The sequence below is a fragment of the Tetrao urogallus genome, assembly GCF_951394365.1.
Source record: "Tetrao urogallus genome assembly, chromosome: 9".
Taxonomy (NCBI): Eukaryota; Metazoa; Chordata; class Aves; order Galliformes; family Phasianidae; genus Tetrao; species Tetrao urogallus.
This window is the reverse complement of record NC_136822.1, coordinates 8,810,508-8,825,799: the sequence shown is the minus strand read 5'-3', so window position 1 is coordinate 8,825,799 and position 15,292 is coordinate 8,810,508. Positions and strand designations below refer to the sequence as shown.

General features: G+C 38.7%; 1 protein-coding gene across 1 annotated transcript in view; it reads right to left on the bottom strand.

Annotated features, from left to right (window-relative positions):
- The window catches only part of COL4A3 (collagen type IV alpha 3 chain), a gene marked incomplete at its 3' end in the record, with an annotated part of 56,673 nt that extends 41,737 nt beyond the window's left edge, over positions 1-14,936 (bottom strand). Inside the window, exons 1-3 of the mRNA XM_079539900.1 lie at positions 14,742-14,936; positions 3,600-3,656; positions 848-937 (exon numbers count right to left, since the gene is read on the bottom strand). Of these exons, the coding sequence (XP_079396026.1) occupies positions 848-937; positions 3,600-3,656; positions 14,742-14,822 (228 nt within the window). The 5' untranslated portion in view covers positions 14,823-14,936. The remainder of the gene's footprint in view (positions 1-847; positions 938-3,599; positions 3,657-14,741) is intronic.
- Between the last annotated feature and the right edge of the window lie 356 nt (positions 14,937-15,292).

Genomic DNA, 15,292 nt, shown 5'->3' with positions numbered 1-15,292 from the left:
AATGCAACACCCAAACAAATTAAAATTATAAAGAAACATTTATTTAAAGGTGTAGATAAAGAGTGAAGCCACAGGATGGAGGCCCTAGATGTGGTGTGACTATGGCAGTGCTGTCAGCCTTTCTTCTTAACTTTCATTATGTCAGAGTTCAGGCCATACTTACAAATAGCTTATTCAGCAAAGAGTGATTTTATTGATGACAGCAGGAATGTAGGTCTTCAAGACATATAAATATATAAGAATATATAAATAACATGTTTGGATTTTTTTTTTTTTAATGAGCAATTTCTTTTTTTCCAGCTCATTCAGAAATTACTGAAAACTCATATTTTGACTGAGTTTTTGGCATGTTGGCAAGTAAGACTAAGTCATCAAAGTCATTCTCCCCAGAGTTTGGGTAAATATAAGGCATTTCCTAGACAGAACAAGATTTAACTGAAAAAACATATTTTGCTTCAATTTTTCTTAAATCTATTTTCCATTATTTGCCTCAGTAATAGCTTGTTTCCCCTCTTTCTAGCAACAGATGTCAGAGCACACTGTTTAGACAAAATTGCAGTTATGTTACTGAAACATATTTAGACGTGTGTTCCTTGCCTCTGGCAAGTCAGTCCAAGTGCTTTTGCACAAAAACTTACCTTCATATCACCTACTTCCAGTCAGTCATTCAAAACTGAACATTGAAGCTTCTAACCACATAACATCAATCACTAAATGGGGGATTCCTGAACACGTGGTTTTGTTGCTGTTTTTCCTGTTCTTTTTAAAAACAATTATTTTTCCAGGCATATCTTACTTCCATATTCAAGCACAAAACCAGTGTCTTTCTCTCACCACTGAAACCTACCTTCGGTCCCTGTGGTCCTGGAGGCCCTTCTGGACCTGGAAAGCCTCTATGACCAGGTGGTCCCGGAACACCAGGGAAGCCTTTTTCACCCTGTAAATGATAAGAAGTCTTGAAAATATTGCTGATTCCTCTTTTTGATAACTAATTTGTAAGACACTCGTTATTTTTAGTACCTCTGAACTTCTACATTCGTGTCTACTACTGTGGCAGATAGATTACCCTTGCCCATACTCACCTGGGCTCTGCCTGCATAATACCACTAAATAAACATGCTAATTATGAAGATATCAGAAGACACAAGTATTCAAGTTTTCACAAAGTACAAGATTTAACTGGAAGCATGAAAAGTTTAGGACAGTAGTTGTTACATATTTCTTGTTTATATTTCTTTCCCATGCTTAGCCTCAACAAGAAACACAGATTTGAAATCACCATAGCACTCCTAATTTCTGATTGGCAAACATAATGACTGCTGTTACACAGCAAGGCCAGTTCCAAATCATTAATATCTTTCTTCATGAAAGCCAGGGGAAGAATCAGCGAAAGTGAAAATGTAGTAAAACTGTTCAGATAGAATAAAAATAAGTTTAAGTTACAGCATTTTAACATTTGACTGTGTCTCAAAAATTAAGCCATCCAATTATATTTCCACATCCTTTTTAAAGGCTAAGTGCAAATAACCAAGCCATGTGAAGCAAACATGGAAGACTAAAGTTAGCCAAGTAGGATAAGGGAGGTGAACTTACATTAGGAAGGGCACTCTCACTTTTTAGTTAAATATAACAAACATGCAAGTTTTATCCTGGTTAAAATAAAGTACTTCAGGCCTAGGGACTCATAGAAAAGATTTAACTCCTTAGAAGCAGTTTAGCATGATCTCTTTTACTTCTTCTACCCATTCTATAATTCTATGACTTCATTGAAGATTTAATTATTCAGGACTGTTTATATCACAGCGTGAGATGGAAGAGAGAGGATGGGGTTATCAACTCCTTTGGAGCCTATTCTCCTTCTGTTTTATCAGAAGAGACTTGCACACAAAAAGCATTTGCAATTCTGCTGTGCATAAATTATCTTACTGGTATCCTAGTATTCAATATACAGTAGAGGCTCCAAAAAAAGACTTGAAGACCTGAAAATACCTTGGCTTGTCTCTGCACCGATTCTCACCCCTCAAAACCTCACCAGATTTTAAATATCACCTGAATTGTGAATGTATATATACACCTATATATAAACACAGAAAATAATCTCAGAATATTTAATCACAAATAAAGGATGAAGAGAGCATTACAAAGCGTCCATGAGATCTGTATCACAAACAGGAACAGCTTTTTATAACAAATTATTTTTTTTCAGCCAGTACCATCCCAAGAAAGGCAGAAAGGAAATGTTGTACCAAGATGTGCCACTGGAGGGGGTGCGGTACTATCCCATAGAAAACGAAAGTAATTCTGAAACTACTGAACAACACACTTACTGCAGCAAGCTGTAGGATGCACATCAGCTGTAGAGAAGAAATGTGTTTGCCTGACCACTCATCTCCATTCTGCACCTGCAGTTTCACCCACACTTTCTTCAAGATTTTTCAGGTTGGAGAATTTCTTAGTGTTGAACAGTTGTGAAAATGTACCAGTGAATGTAAACTGTCCTCACCTTCAGCAGTGTTACCTACTAATTGCTCAGTAGATTTAAAAGGGAACTGATGAAGACAGGTTGTGGGTGTTCACTCATCAATATTTCTCTTTTAGTGAGCAGCTTATTATTTTTTTTCTTACTTTTCACATTCTATTATGAGAGAACTTCTCTCCACCAAAACTAAGCCTCCTAAAGGTAAGAATAGCAGTGGTGCGGTACGACATACTTCATACATAATTACAGAAGAGAAGTCTTTACCAACCAAATGTATTGATCAGTAGGAATGATCACAACCCTAAGTATATATTGAGATCGTGGCGTGTATACATCGGAAACCTATTGTCAAGATTTAGTACAGCAAACACTGTGTCCCATAGTTACCCTGAACTACAACCATGACTTCTCTAATAATGCCCCTTTCATTGTGAATCAGTTGTTTTTCAAACTACAAGAAAGAGTTTGAAAGAATTTTTGGCATTTGTGTAATTCAGGTTTGTCTAAAAGCCACACTGAGCCTCTGCCAAGCAACTATTGGCAACAGGCAGAGTTGCAGTTCTGTCGCTTTTGATAGACTTGACACTGTTGTCCTGCTCCTGACAAGGTGTTTGTGATCAGGACCCAGAAACTCATCTCGGTCTAAAGATTTCTCTGTTTGATACCAGAGCATGAATCTTCCCTCATGAACTGGAAAAGGTGAGGTCAGTGGTGGGTGCAGGTAGGCAAGGTCCAGAGGTAGAAAAAGAGTACAATGAACACAATGCCATTATGAAATTTGCAACAGGAGAGCTGATGCTGCCAGGATAGCGAGAACTGAAAGCATTTGCTAGGAGTTTATAACAGGAACCTGACCAAACACCACGCAAAACTGTAAACAAGTATTAATTAATACTGATAAACATAAATTGATTAATAAATACATTTTAAATTCTTATTCAGTGTCCAGAGTTATTTTAAACTTTTTTTTTGTGAGATAACGTATTGCCTTTACAATTTACCATAGACCTCGCTGACAGAATACCAGCACCAAATAAATTCACTTGCTGTACCAACTCAACTAATGCATTAATAATTTTCCACTCTAAACTAATCCTAGGAAATATATATTTGCTCTTACCTTATTGCCTTTCACGCTATCACAAAAGCAGGGGCTTTTACCTTTGCATACACAGTTCTGTAAAAAAAAAAAAAAAAAAAAAAAAAAAGACAAATTATATAATAAAATCATTTTCCTCATCATGTTTCTTGGTGAAGGACAAATGAGAACTGGTTTTTTTTTGTTTGTTTGTTTGTTTTTAAGATAATAACTTTAAAAAATGTTCATGAAGAGTGGCACTCAACAGAAGAATATTGCTCAGTGCAGTGTTTTGAGACATGTAAGGTTGCTGCTTCCCTTTAAAAGTTGGGGTGAAGGCCAAAAAGCCGTGCTTGACAAACAATTAACATCAATACAAAGTCTAAAATTCAACAGTTTGGAATCACAGCACTAAACACTGATGATTCATTTTAAAATTTATAAACTAGTGGGGAAAAAAAAAAAAAGACATTCAGTAAGTAATTTGATAGAAAGTATAACTACATCAGCTAGCTCATGTGCTCAGTTTGAGCAGGGAGCTCAAGCAGAGCTGCAAAACACATCTGAGATCCCCTGGGGAATATGAGAAATGTTAACCTCCCTATGCCCTGTTCCTGCCCAGCTATCATGCAGTCAGGACCTGAGCTAGCCTAGCCCACCTGGGATGACTCTGCAGAAGACTTCTCAATGCTCAGGTAGACATATCCTATCTCAGTGTAGTAAAATAATCTTAATGTAAATTTTTTACATATTAAAACATTGTTGGGATTATTGAAGCTATGCATCTCATACAGAGGTGGAGTACAATGTATTTATTGTTTTTCTTTGTATACTTAAACTCTTCCCTTTGCTTCTGAAGCTTTTGCTGAATGACTTTTTCAATTGTATCCCTTTAGAAAGAAGGTTATTTTTCAGGTTACCTTCTCATTATAATATATATATTGATCACAATTACTTATACTGTGGTGCAGTTCCAAACAATAAGAAAGTAACAAATATCCTATATTGGTTTTAAGAATATTTTTACAAGTTACATAAAATTCAGAAAAAATTAAATAATTGTATTTTTAATGGGATTAAAGCCTTTAAGATAGTATGATATAAAATTTCTATTTAAATCTTGAAGAAGACTTTAAGTATAAATACACAAATATAAAGTTACAGACAGCTCAAAATGAACTGAAAACAGTCTATATGACAATCAACGTTCTTGTTTCCTATTCAGTATCAATGCCTTCCAACACCAGTAATTATTTTCTTCAAAACAGTACATCTTAGGGACACATCTGATAAGCAGTATAAAACTGGAACCTGATCAGTGTTCAGCTTACAAAGGAAAGATGTAAACATACAGTATGCAATAAAGGCAGTTCTCAATCGCAGGTCCCATATGTTACTCCTGTATGGAGCTGGTGAGTGACTCAAGCTACCACATTCTTAAGGCTTGCATATGCAAGTTGTAAATTAACTGCAAAATCTATGAGACCCAATTACTCGGCAAACTCAATTGCTAAAGCAAAGATTTAGCTTACAAATTTAGTAGACGCATCAGCCCAGGAAAGGTGCTGCTTACTCAGAAAAAGTGCCTGAAGTATTCCAAATTCTCCTGACTGATTCAGCTTAACCAGGAGCACACCCTTACTGACCACACTGGGCTTTCCTGAAAAACAGACATCACTTTCTCTTACAGCAAGTATTGGCTACTTGCTATTATATCTCTATGGACCTCAGTGAAGTTGCACCTTATTTCTAATCATATAGGTAATATCAAAAGCAGGTTCATTACAGAACTTGTATGCAAAATAGAGTTTTCAGGACATGGAGAAAAATAAGCAAGGAAATTATTCTTCCATAATGGATACAATCTGTGGAAAAATAGTATGTATGGATAGCGAAGAAACGTCTTCCTGTAACTTATAGTCACAGATCAATCTAAAGTTAAATGCAGGAAAATATAAAAGTTTATGATGCTACATAACTAATCAGTGTTATTTAACTGTTTGAAGAAAAAGAGCCTTTCTTCTTCAGAAAGTGAGAATGCTTAGAATGTGCTTGATTTGCCATTAGCTAGCTTTCAGATCGATTTAGATCTCTTTGTGAACACAGATAACTTTAAACTAAACTGAAAAGACCAAAGATGATTTTACATTACACAGACAGACAGATGGATAACACTAAATGTTTTGGCATATGATTTTTACATAAGATTGGATTATGCCTTCTGTAAAGGGGCTGTGAACCAAAAAATCATTGCTCACTTACACCACTGATGTTGCCTGAATGTCTCCACAGCCTTATAAGATGCCTGCTTCTTCTTTATCAAAGGATCATAACACAACAACAGTATACAGTCAAGTTATACAATTGAGGCAATTAATATTAGTTATTAAAACATTATTTCTCGCAATAATGTCTTCGTAAGTAGACACATTACTGCAGCCACATGCTGGCTGCACGTTTTTCAGTTCTGTGACTTGTAGTAATCGACTCAATTTATTTCAAACAAGTAGATAGGAAGATGGAACCAGATTTCCAATCCAAAAATCTAGGCCAAAGAACAAAGCAAAGTCCCTCTATGAACAACAAATCAAATGAATTAAGCGGTGAACCGAAATTTTAAAAAACAGTGAACAAACAAAACAATGACAACAACAACAAAACATGCAGAAAAACACTGTGTTGTTGAGGAAAGGATGATGAGCCAATATTTCTCCTTACATGCTGTTCTATAAAGAGATCTAGAATGACAGAGGAGTCAGTGTTTGTTTTTCTAGACTTGGAGAAGAGTTGAGTAGGTCAGCTATAATATATATATATGCACATTTAAAAACAAAAAAAAAAATCAACACAACACAAGTAAACCTGCACCAAAAATAGAGATGCAGCAATGTGTTGTGGCAAGATCAGGTATCACATACTGTAAGTAGGCTTCAGATGAAGTCTCTATCAAAACCACACAAGATGAGTAATAAAGGCATTCAGGTGAAAAGTGAGATGAAATTAAACGTGTTCTGTAGGAATATGGCAATTCTGTTGAAGAAAGGCTTAAATTTGCATTTGGGCCCAATTGGTCTTTAATTTCATGAGTGAACACCTCTGGTTCCTGAGGTAAGTCCTGGTTAATGCAAATGAAAGATGACTGTTCAACATGAGGAATTTTAACATGAATTAAGAGCAGTGCAAGTGACATCCTTAATTATACCAGACAGTAAAAATAGCCCAGGTGTCTTTTCTCAAATGAGTAGTGAAGATCTCACTTTCCTTCAGTGGTGGCTTTAGCAGCTGATCATGCTCATTATTAAAACTGTAGTCTGATTTTTCATTTAAATTTCATTTTTATTAGTATCTCACCTATCTTGTCACTGGGTTTTTATCTTCTAACTTCAAGGATCTCTAAAGAAGAACTCCACTGAAACCACTGAAACATGAAACCAGGTTTGTTGGACAAGATTATTATTATTATTATTTTGAGTGATAATACTTTTTCTTCTCCTCTTCTTTATTTCCCTTTTATTTTTCATTTGCTTTCCCAACTTCTGCTCAATAACAGTATCCTGAGCAGTCTATAATTTTGCAGGTCATCACAATAATCCTTTTTAAGTAGAAATAAATTATCTGCTAGTTTCCAATTTTCTGTATATTTTCTCTTAGATTTCTTCTTAGATTCTCTTAGATTTAATAGTAATTAAAAATTCTGTATCAGCGAGCCAACTCCTTAAAGAGCCCTGATTATGAATTTTCAAGACTGCTGACGCACAGAGATTCCTCTTGAGCTGTCTCAGTGCAAAGCAATCACTTTACACATTCCAGCTGTGTCTATAAACCACAACTGAGCATACAGAATAATACTGCTTAAATAGTTGATGTTCACATAATGTTTAAAACTACAAAAGGCCCATTTCTCTAATGATCTCTACCATGTGTTTTCTGTTACATCTAATAAGAATGGTTGTAAAATATTATGGTTGTATTAAGTGGGAAATTTTGCTTTAGCAGTTATCTGCACAACAGACTTGTGCTGGGGGATGTATGCTGCACAGACACACAGCACTTTTTGAAGAGCACTATGGCACTAGGTGAAGCTTCTGGCTTGGACACAATCATGTTTTCAACAATTTGCCCTAACCTGCCCAAGTAGCCAATCTGAGAACACAGCTGTCTAGAAAAAAGTTCTTACTGGAAAAGCTATATAAGAAAAATCTTTTTTCTGAGTCTAAGATGTGCTTGTATTAAGATACTTAGCTAGACTAACACAGTTAGTAATTCTATCTAGGCACGGTTAGTAGATACGTGACCTTGGCAGCATGTTCCTCATGCTGTACAAATGTAAATCATCATGTAGTCTACAAGATTCTGGAGAGTGAAGTCCCCTCGCTCCAAAACACTGCTATCAAAACAAAATACCACTCTCACAATTGCTATCTGTATACTAAAAGTTTTTCATGCATTCTAAGCATCAAACATGAATTCATTAAAATTATCAAAGACCACGAAGAACTTTGTGTTTTTTTAGTGATTGCTGCACCAGTACAACAAAACCAAATTATTAAGACTTCAATAAGTATAGACAACATAGAACAGAAATAGGAGATGATCAGATGAAGGAAAATATGTCAGTTCCCAAACCCTGAAATATTGTGTAGTCACTTGTGAACTGAAAGGCAGCCAGACATTCCTACCTTAGAAGACTCCTGTTAGCAGCAATGAATGCTATCAGAATTCATAGCATTTTTCCTACCAGATGAATGCCTTGCACCTGAAAAAATTATTTTGTTTTTCACTTTCCATTACAAAGAAATAAAGCTGCAACTTTAATTTTATTTTTATTTTAATAAACAACTCTGTAATATTTTATGCATGGAGAGCTGATCTCAAGGGACGCTGTGGAAGACAACTGTAAGACACCACAGACATCCCTGTTATTAAATAAGCTCCATTAAACACCTGTTTTGGGAACCTTGCACAGGGAGTGCAATACTCCTTTTCAGTATAATGGACCTTAGAATGCTGGGCATGTGCTGCTGTCAGTATGAGGTGAAAAAGGGAAGTCCTAAGCATTTATGATCAGAGGAAAATTAACTTAATATCATTTCACAAAAGCACTGTTTTGTGTATAATTAACAAATACACAATTTTTTATCAATGAACACCCAACATGCACCTATCTATATTTGATAAGAACCTCTTTACTTTCTGTTCTTAATTTAAAGCTGTCTGGAATTCTTTTGGGAAGTATCTGTTCTTTTATGTAATACAAAGATCTGTTCATAATTGCCTTTGCAAGCCAACTGAAAACTTATGTTAAAACATTGATATGGATAAACAGGAGATGCTGATGTAAATTAACAATTAGACAACTTTCTATGATATTATGGGCGTGTGTGTATGAAAACTCTTTTCACTTCAGAATTTTTAAACAGTTTTGAAAACTGAATCAGTTTTAAAACTAAAAATATATATATATATGTTAAATAAGAACTTTCTTAATGACAGTTTTATACAGTTGGCCAAATACATTCATTATAAGTATTCATATTTATCAACAGAAACAAGCCAACAGAAGCTTTACATGGAACAGTGAAACGGATACAAAATTTTCCTTACACTTCTGGTATCTTTTGTCTGCGTTTAAGTGGGGTAAATTAAGTGTTTGAAAATGAATCACTTAAAATACCTGCAAATTTTCTATTATACTTATCTATTCAGTGTAAAACAAGTAAAATGTTGTCATTTAGAAGAAAAGCACTACTGAGTTTCTACCAGTCAAAATTTGTGAGCTCAGTGATGACCACTGAGGCCTGTGTTGTAGAAGCTGCCTCAATTATGCAGTATCTCTATAACATTTTGGGGGCAGTTGAAACTGCCTAATTAATCTATGGTGGGTGGGCTTTTTTCCAGTGTTACTTTTCTTCTATGAAGAGGATACAAAATTGTTCTCTCTTTAAATAGAAAGAATCTCAGGTGGTTTTTTTTCTGCTAGAACTTAGGAATTTTTGATACTTCCAGTGACCAGTATCTTACTTCACCATTTCCCTAGAGTGTGAAGAGGCCAACCAGAAACTGGAGCTAACTGTTCATAATATACTCAAACTGGTAAAACCTTCCCAGGCAGTCCCACAAATACCATTGCTGTGCTTTGCTGTTTTGTGTTTTTTTTTCTTCTGATCTTGAACAGAACAAAGGGACAACACAAACAAATATTCTTCCTTTCCACAGGGAAAAAAAGATTAGGCAACTCAAGTCACAGAATTTTCTGCACAGCAAAATCTTAAGGGTGTTTAATAGCTCATTCATCCATGCTCTTCCTTTCTAAGAGAGAGTCATCTTAAATGAATAATCTAATAAATAAATCAGATAATTTAACCAGCTATTTTTTGCTATTCTACCTTAATATGATCAGTGTTATATCACACACCGTATTTCTTCCCAGCTGTTAAGTGTGGGAATGGTATTCACCATAAATGTTGTCTCCTCAGGCCTGTATATTTGTATATTCATTGAATTCCTGGTGTGCATCTTCTGTTAAGTGGTGCAAATAGCTATGAAAGCAACAGTGGCTTGCTCACAGAAAGCTTTGCACATGCTTTGGTTTTTCCTTTTTAAAAGGCTTTGTGATTTCACAGATTTAAAACAAAAACAAAACAAGAAAGGTTGACTTTTCTTGCAGCTTCCTCCAAAACAAATTGCGGAAAAAGTGCAGCTTAAAGCCCCAATTAAAAAGCCTTCACTGAACCAAGCCAAATGGAACACATCTAAACCTGTGAGTCTTGTATTCTACCATAAAAACTGCTAAGTTAAAATAGAAGACAAGTAAAGAAAATAAAGCTAATAATACTCAGTGTGGCAAAATAGAAACTTTTCTGTGCACAAGAGAGGCAGGGCCTGTAAACGGTTAAGAAGAAAAAAGCCTTTTTGTATTTCACCTTCTTCCTAGGCTCCTGTAATCCATGCCAACACACTGAGCCTTCTACTGTTACTTTGTTAGGCAGCAGGGTGAGAATGTGACAGTAAAACAGATGACCGGACATCCCATAAGAGCTGCCCTTAATAGCAAAGTATTTTGTTTCACAGACCTGTTATGATAAACCAGCTCTAGGTACTGCTGAACAGATCACCAGCAAAGACCTCAATATAAAATGCTGTTATTTCTGTAAGAAATTCAAATCAATTTAGAAAGAACCAGTGTTTACCTGCTAACTTTGATCATTTTAATATTATTCACTCAGCAATATAACTGGAATTATACAGTTTTGTTTGAATGTGTATTTTTTGCAGATTTGTTAGAAAAAGCAACAGTAAGTGTTAGCAGTTCATGTTTCACAAGTGTGTTACAAGGAAACCCTAGTGAGGTTCAGCATCTTTCAACTGTATGCTGCAGCATACAGCTCTAACTGAACACTTCACTTTTCTTGGCCACCAGAGCAAGCTCACACGTGGCGTAAGAGACCAGAACTCCACCAGTTTTGATGCATGAAGGCAACTGTGCCAATTTATGCTAACCCTGATCGTGGCCCAGTGAGAAAAACAGTTCAGCAGCACTCTGACACTGGCCTGTTTCTCTACAGGGACAATGGCTGCATAACAACTAATTAGAGATGCAATCAGGATCAGAACAGTCTAGTATAAATTAGGCCCAATTATCGAAGTAACACCCCCATTGACTTCAGACTTGGGATCATATGAACCAAGTCAAAAAGAGCACTTCACAAAGAACTTGTTTTTCTAACATGCTCAGTGAACTCTCTTTTGTATATTCAGGTGCATGTCTTCCCTTCTCAGCTGCTCTGTGCAACAGAGAGCCTGGATGCTTCCAAAGGAGGCAGAAAAGGAACGTTTTCACCGTGACACTGCTTTGTCCTTCTAGCATTTTGATCCCTGGCTACACAAAGCCAGTCAGCCTGCATCCCATTCTTAGCAGGCTTAGAGATGCTCATGTCTGAGCTAGAACATTGTACTGTTCGCACCCAGAGCCATACATTAAGACCTACTTCTGACAGTAATATAGTTTGTATATAATTAGGAAACCAATCAAACAAACAGATAATAAGCATTGCAAAAAGAAGAAAAGCTTACAAGTATTTGCCTGTGAATCCTATCCATGGAAAAAAGAAATTAATTGTGGAATATACACATTAATTGTGGAATACACACAGGTTGCAAACAAAAGGGATAAAGAGGATGGAAAAAAGATCTTCTTGAGCTCTGTAGTCACTAAATTTGCTATCTCTGCTCCTTTGCAACAATGACAAAAATACAAAGAATAATGATTGCTGTAAGTACAAAATACACAATACTTGACTTCATCCTGTGAGCTAATACAATAATTGTGTTACAATAAAAATACAGGTGATGTGAGGTGATGAGCATCTTACAACCTAGTAATCTTGTTCAAGTAGAAACCTTCTTTTCTCCTGAACGACATGGTGTCATCACAAAAATGAATGATGCCACTAAGAAGAAGCACTGATTCAGAATTAATGACTTTGATCAACGTATTTTTCTTATTACTCTCAGTTGCTACAGCAAATTTCAGGGAACACTGCTTAGATTCATGTTTCATTTCAAGATATCCATCACTCTAAAACATGAAAGAAAAGCATGAATGGTATCAACAGAGAGAATTGGATTATACACTTCTATCAAGATAGTACCAGCTTCAGCTGCTGTTAAAATGAAATAGTGGAAAATAAAATCTCTTCATTTTTTTCTGAGATGAATAAAATATATTAGAGGAATTAGAAAGATCTTGTTCCCTGACTAAAAAATGATTTTTTTCTCCTATTATTCTGAAGTATTTAATAAGAACAGTGGGAAAATCCAAAGGATTATAACATCAGTATTTGGAGTGAAGGAATACATTAAATAAGCTGAAAGCCTTTGACATGGGAAGATGCTACTTCTGCTGAGTTTTCAGAAGATGTGATTAGAGCATGCCAGTGGCCAGGAATGCAGATAATAATACTCCCTACTATGTGCCAGAAAATTCAAGCTGCTAACGACAGAGAAGTCATGATTGTGAAGACCAAAATTCACCATATAAACAGCAGCAGGCACAAATTAATAATTTTATTTCTTGTATTTGGGAATAAATTACTTATTGAGTAATAAAAAAACATACACTAAAAATTTGCCTATATTAAAACATCTTACAACATACACATGCAGCAAAAATAATGATTACTTGTCAGATATCAATTTATTTTTGTATGAATGTGTAGCACAATTTTAAAACACTCTTTCTTTGTAATGGGCACTGCATTCCAGATGCAGTGATTTATTCAGTTACTATAATAACTCACTTTATGCCAGTTAACATTAGCCATAAACTACGAGGTCAAATGAAACTGCTTGTTTTAAAATACTGATTTCCTCCATCATCTAGAAAAAAAATTCTTAGAACAGAATTTTCCCTCCAAAAATATCAGCATTTTTGTACCAAAACACCCAACCCAGAAACTGTGACAGCTGAATTATAAACTGATCTCTATTATCTGTTGTAAATATAGTTTTAACTGATCTTAGACAACTGAAATCCCCTGAATTGTCAGGGCATCACTGAATCAGTACTTTGTAGTCAAGCTTTGCCTAAACAGCAAAACTGGTAGAAAACTTGAAGTGCAGACACTTCTTACCATCCCATATCCAGCCCTTAAGACAGAAACGTAAACAAGGACCTGCTTATGACAGTGTTCCAGAAGGCTGGGAGCTTCATGATTTACCCTTGGCAAAAAGGCAGAAAGACTGGCAAATACTCCAGAATAGTACTGTACAGGCTTGCTAGAAAGTGGTGAAGTGCTTTACTGAGAAATATATGGTCTCTGCTCAGTACATCTCCTTTTTCCTTCCCTGGTAGGAAAAAAAAAAAAAAAAGCAACAAAACAACATAGATCTACGTATCCAGAATAAAAGCTTAAAGAAAGTATGTGCTGTGGGAGGAGTCCCTGGTATGCAGCCTATGCTCTTATGAGCCATCCAGAAGCATATATGATGATATTCGTGTCCTAGGAGCAATTAAGGTCATGAGAGGTACCAGCAAAGCAGGAGAATGGAATCAAGAAGAGCAAACTAGGTGAAAGACACAGAGACACTGAGTTTATTGATCGTGCTTTCTATGCAGAACCCGAAAAAACTTAGCACAAAGTTAGTAATTTACTGAAATGGCAAACAGATTCAGTACCTCTGTTCTACATAAGAACCAAGAGGTATTTTAATTCCTTCATAAACAAAACAATTGGATCATTGTTAAATGACTAAACTTGTCTGAGAGTTAATTTCAGAGCGCCATGAAAGAACACATGATATCGAGGTGCTTGTTCTGTTTCTAGGCTCCTTACCCACACTAAGTGGATGGAATAGCTGCAATATCTTAAAAGAAATGTCATTACTAATTGCTTTGCTTAATCTTTACAGCACGAGCAACAATAGCAGCAACTGAGTAGATGATCTGAAAGTTTTCTTATAAAGGTGACTGACAGTGTTTCCACACGCAGTGAGAACACTGAGGGAGGAATCAATACCATTGGTAATTGTTTGGCAAAACAGAACTTGAGGTTTTCTGAAACCAGCAGATTTTTGGAGGACACGTACCAAAAATGCCACGCCGCCCCGTTTGCCCTATAGCTAGTTGGCAACACCTATCGAACTGTTACAGCCAAATAGAGTAGAAAGGCTCAGCAAGGACTGAAGGAGAACAAACGGACCGACAGTGATGCACGTGCATCAGAGCCGAGCGACAAACCGGGCTCCAAGGCGAGTTTGCAGCAAAGCAGTGGCAGGCGCTGCAGACGGAAGGCGCTGCCTCGCGGTTCCCTCGGGGCCGCCCCACCCACACAGCGCCCCGCGCCCGCGCGGAGCCCCGCAGCCGCCGCGAGCCCCGGGGAGCGCCGCAGGGAGCCCTCGGGCGACGGGGAGAGGCGAGAAGGGCCGCGCCCGGGAGCGGCTCCGGGAGAACCGCTGCTTCGCGCCCGTGCGCGAACCGCGACCGAGCGCCGTGCGAGGTAACGGTACCGGGGCGATGCTCAGGTACGCCGCACGCGGGCGAGACGCGCTTCGCGAGGCTGCGGTGCATCGTTTCACCGCGCAACACGTTCGCGCGTCTCCCTCGCGACCGCCACTGCCGCGACGCCGAGGGGCACCGCTCTGCCCCGCGGGAGCTCGCGCCGCTGCTCCGTCCCGCGCACTCACCTCAGCCGCGGCGCGGCCCGGCCACGGCAGGGCGAGCAGCAGCAGCAGCGCCAGGCACTGTGGGCAGCCCCCGCCCGCCATCCCGCTGCTCGCGCGGCGTCCCGCGGAGCTCGGCCCCGCACCCGAACTCTGCCCCCGGCCCGCCCGCGGCTTTTGGCCCCGGGGCTGCCGCCTCGCACCCTCCTCGCCGCTCCCCGCTCCCCGGGATGGGCGCAGGGCTGGACGGGGCGGGGCCGTTCGGGCCACCCCTCTCCTCCTCCCCCCCCCCCCCCCGTGTCTCCTGCCTGGGGCACCGCGGGCAGCCGTCGTCCGTCCGTCCGCCCTGAGCGGGCGCAGCGCGAGCGAGGAGCCCGGGGCTTTCCCGCCTGGAACTGAGGTGAGCGGCGGAGGGGCAGCCCCTGGCGGCACTACCTGAGGCTGTCCCGCCTGGCCGCGGCACCCGCAGGCTGGGCACGCCGCGGGGCAGCGCAGGCGGCTCGGGGTACGGCTCCTCGCCTCCTCTCCTCGCCTTACCGCCGTGGCAGCGAGCGCGGGACCGCCCGGAGCGGGAT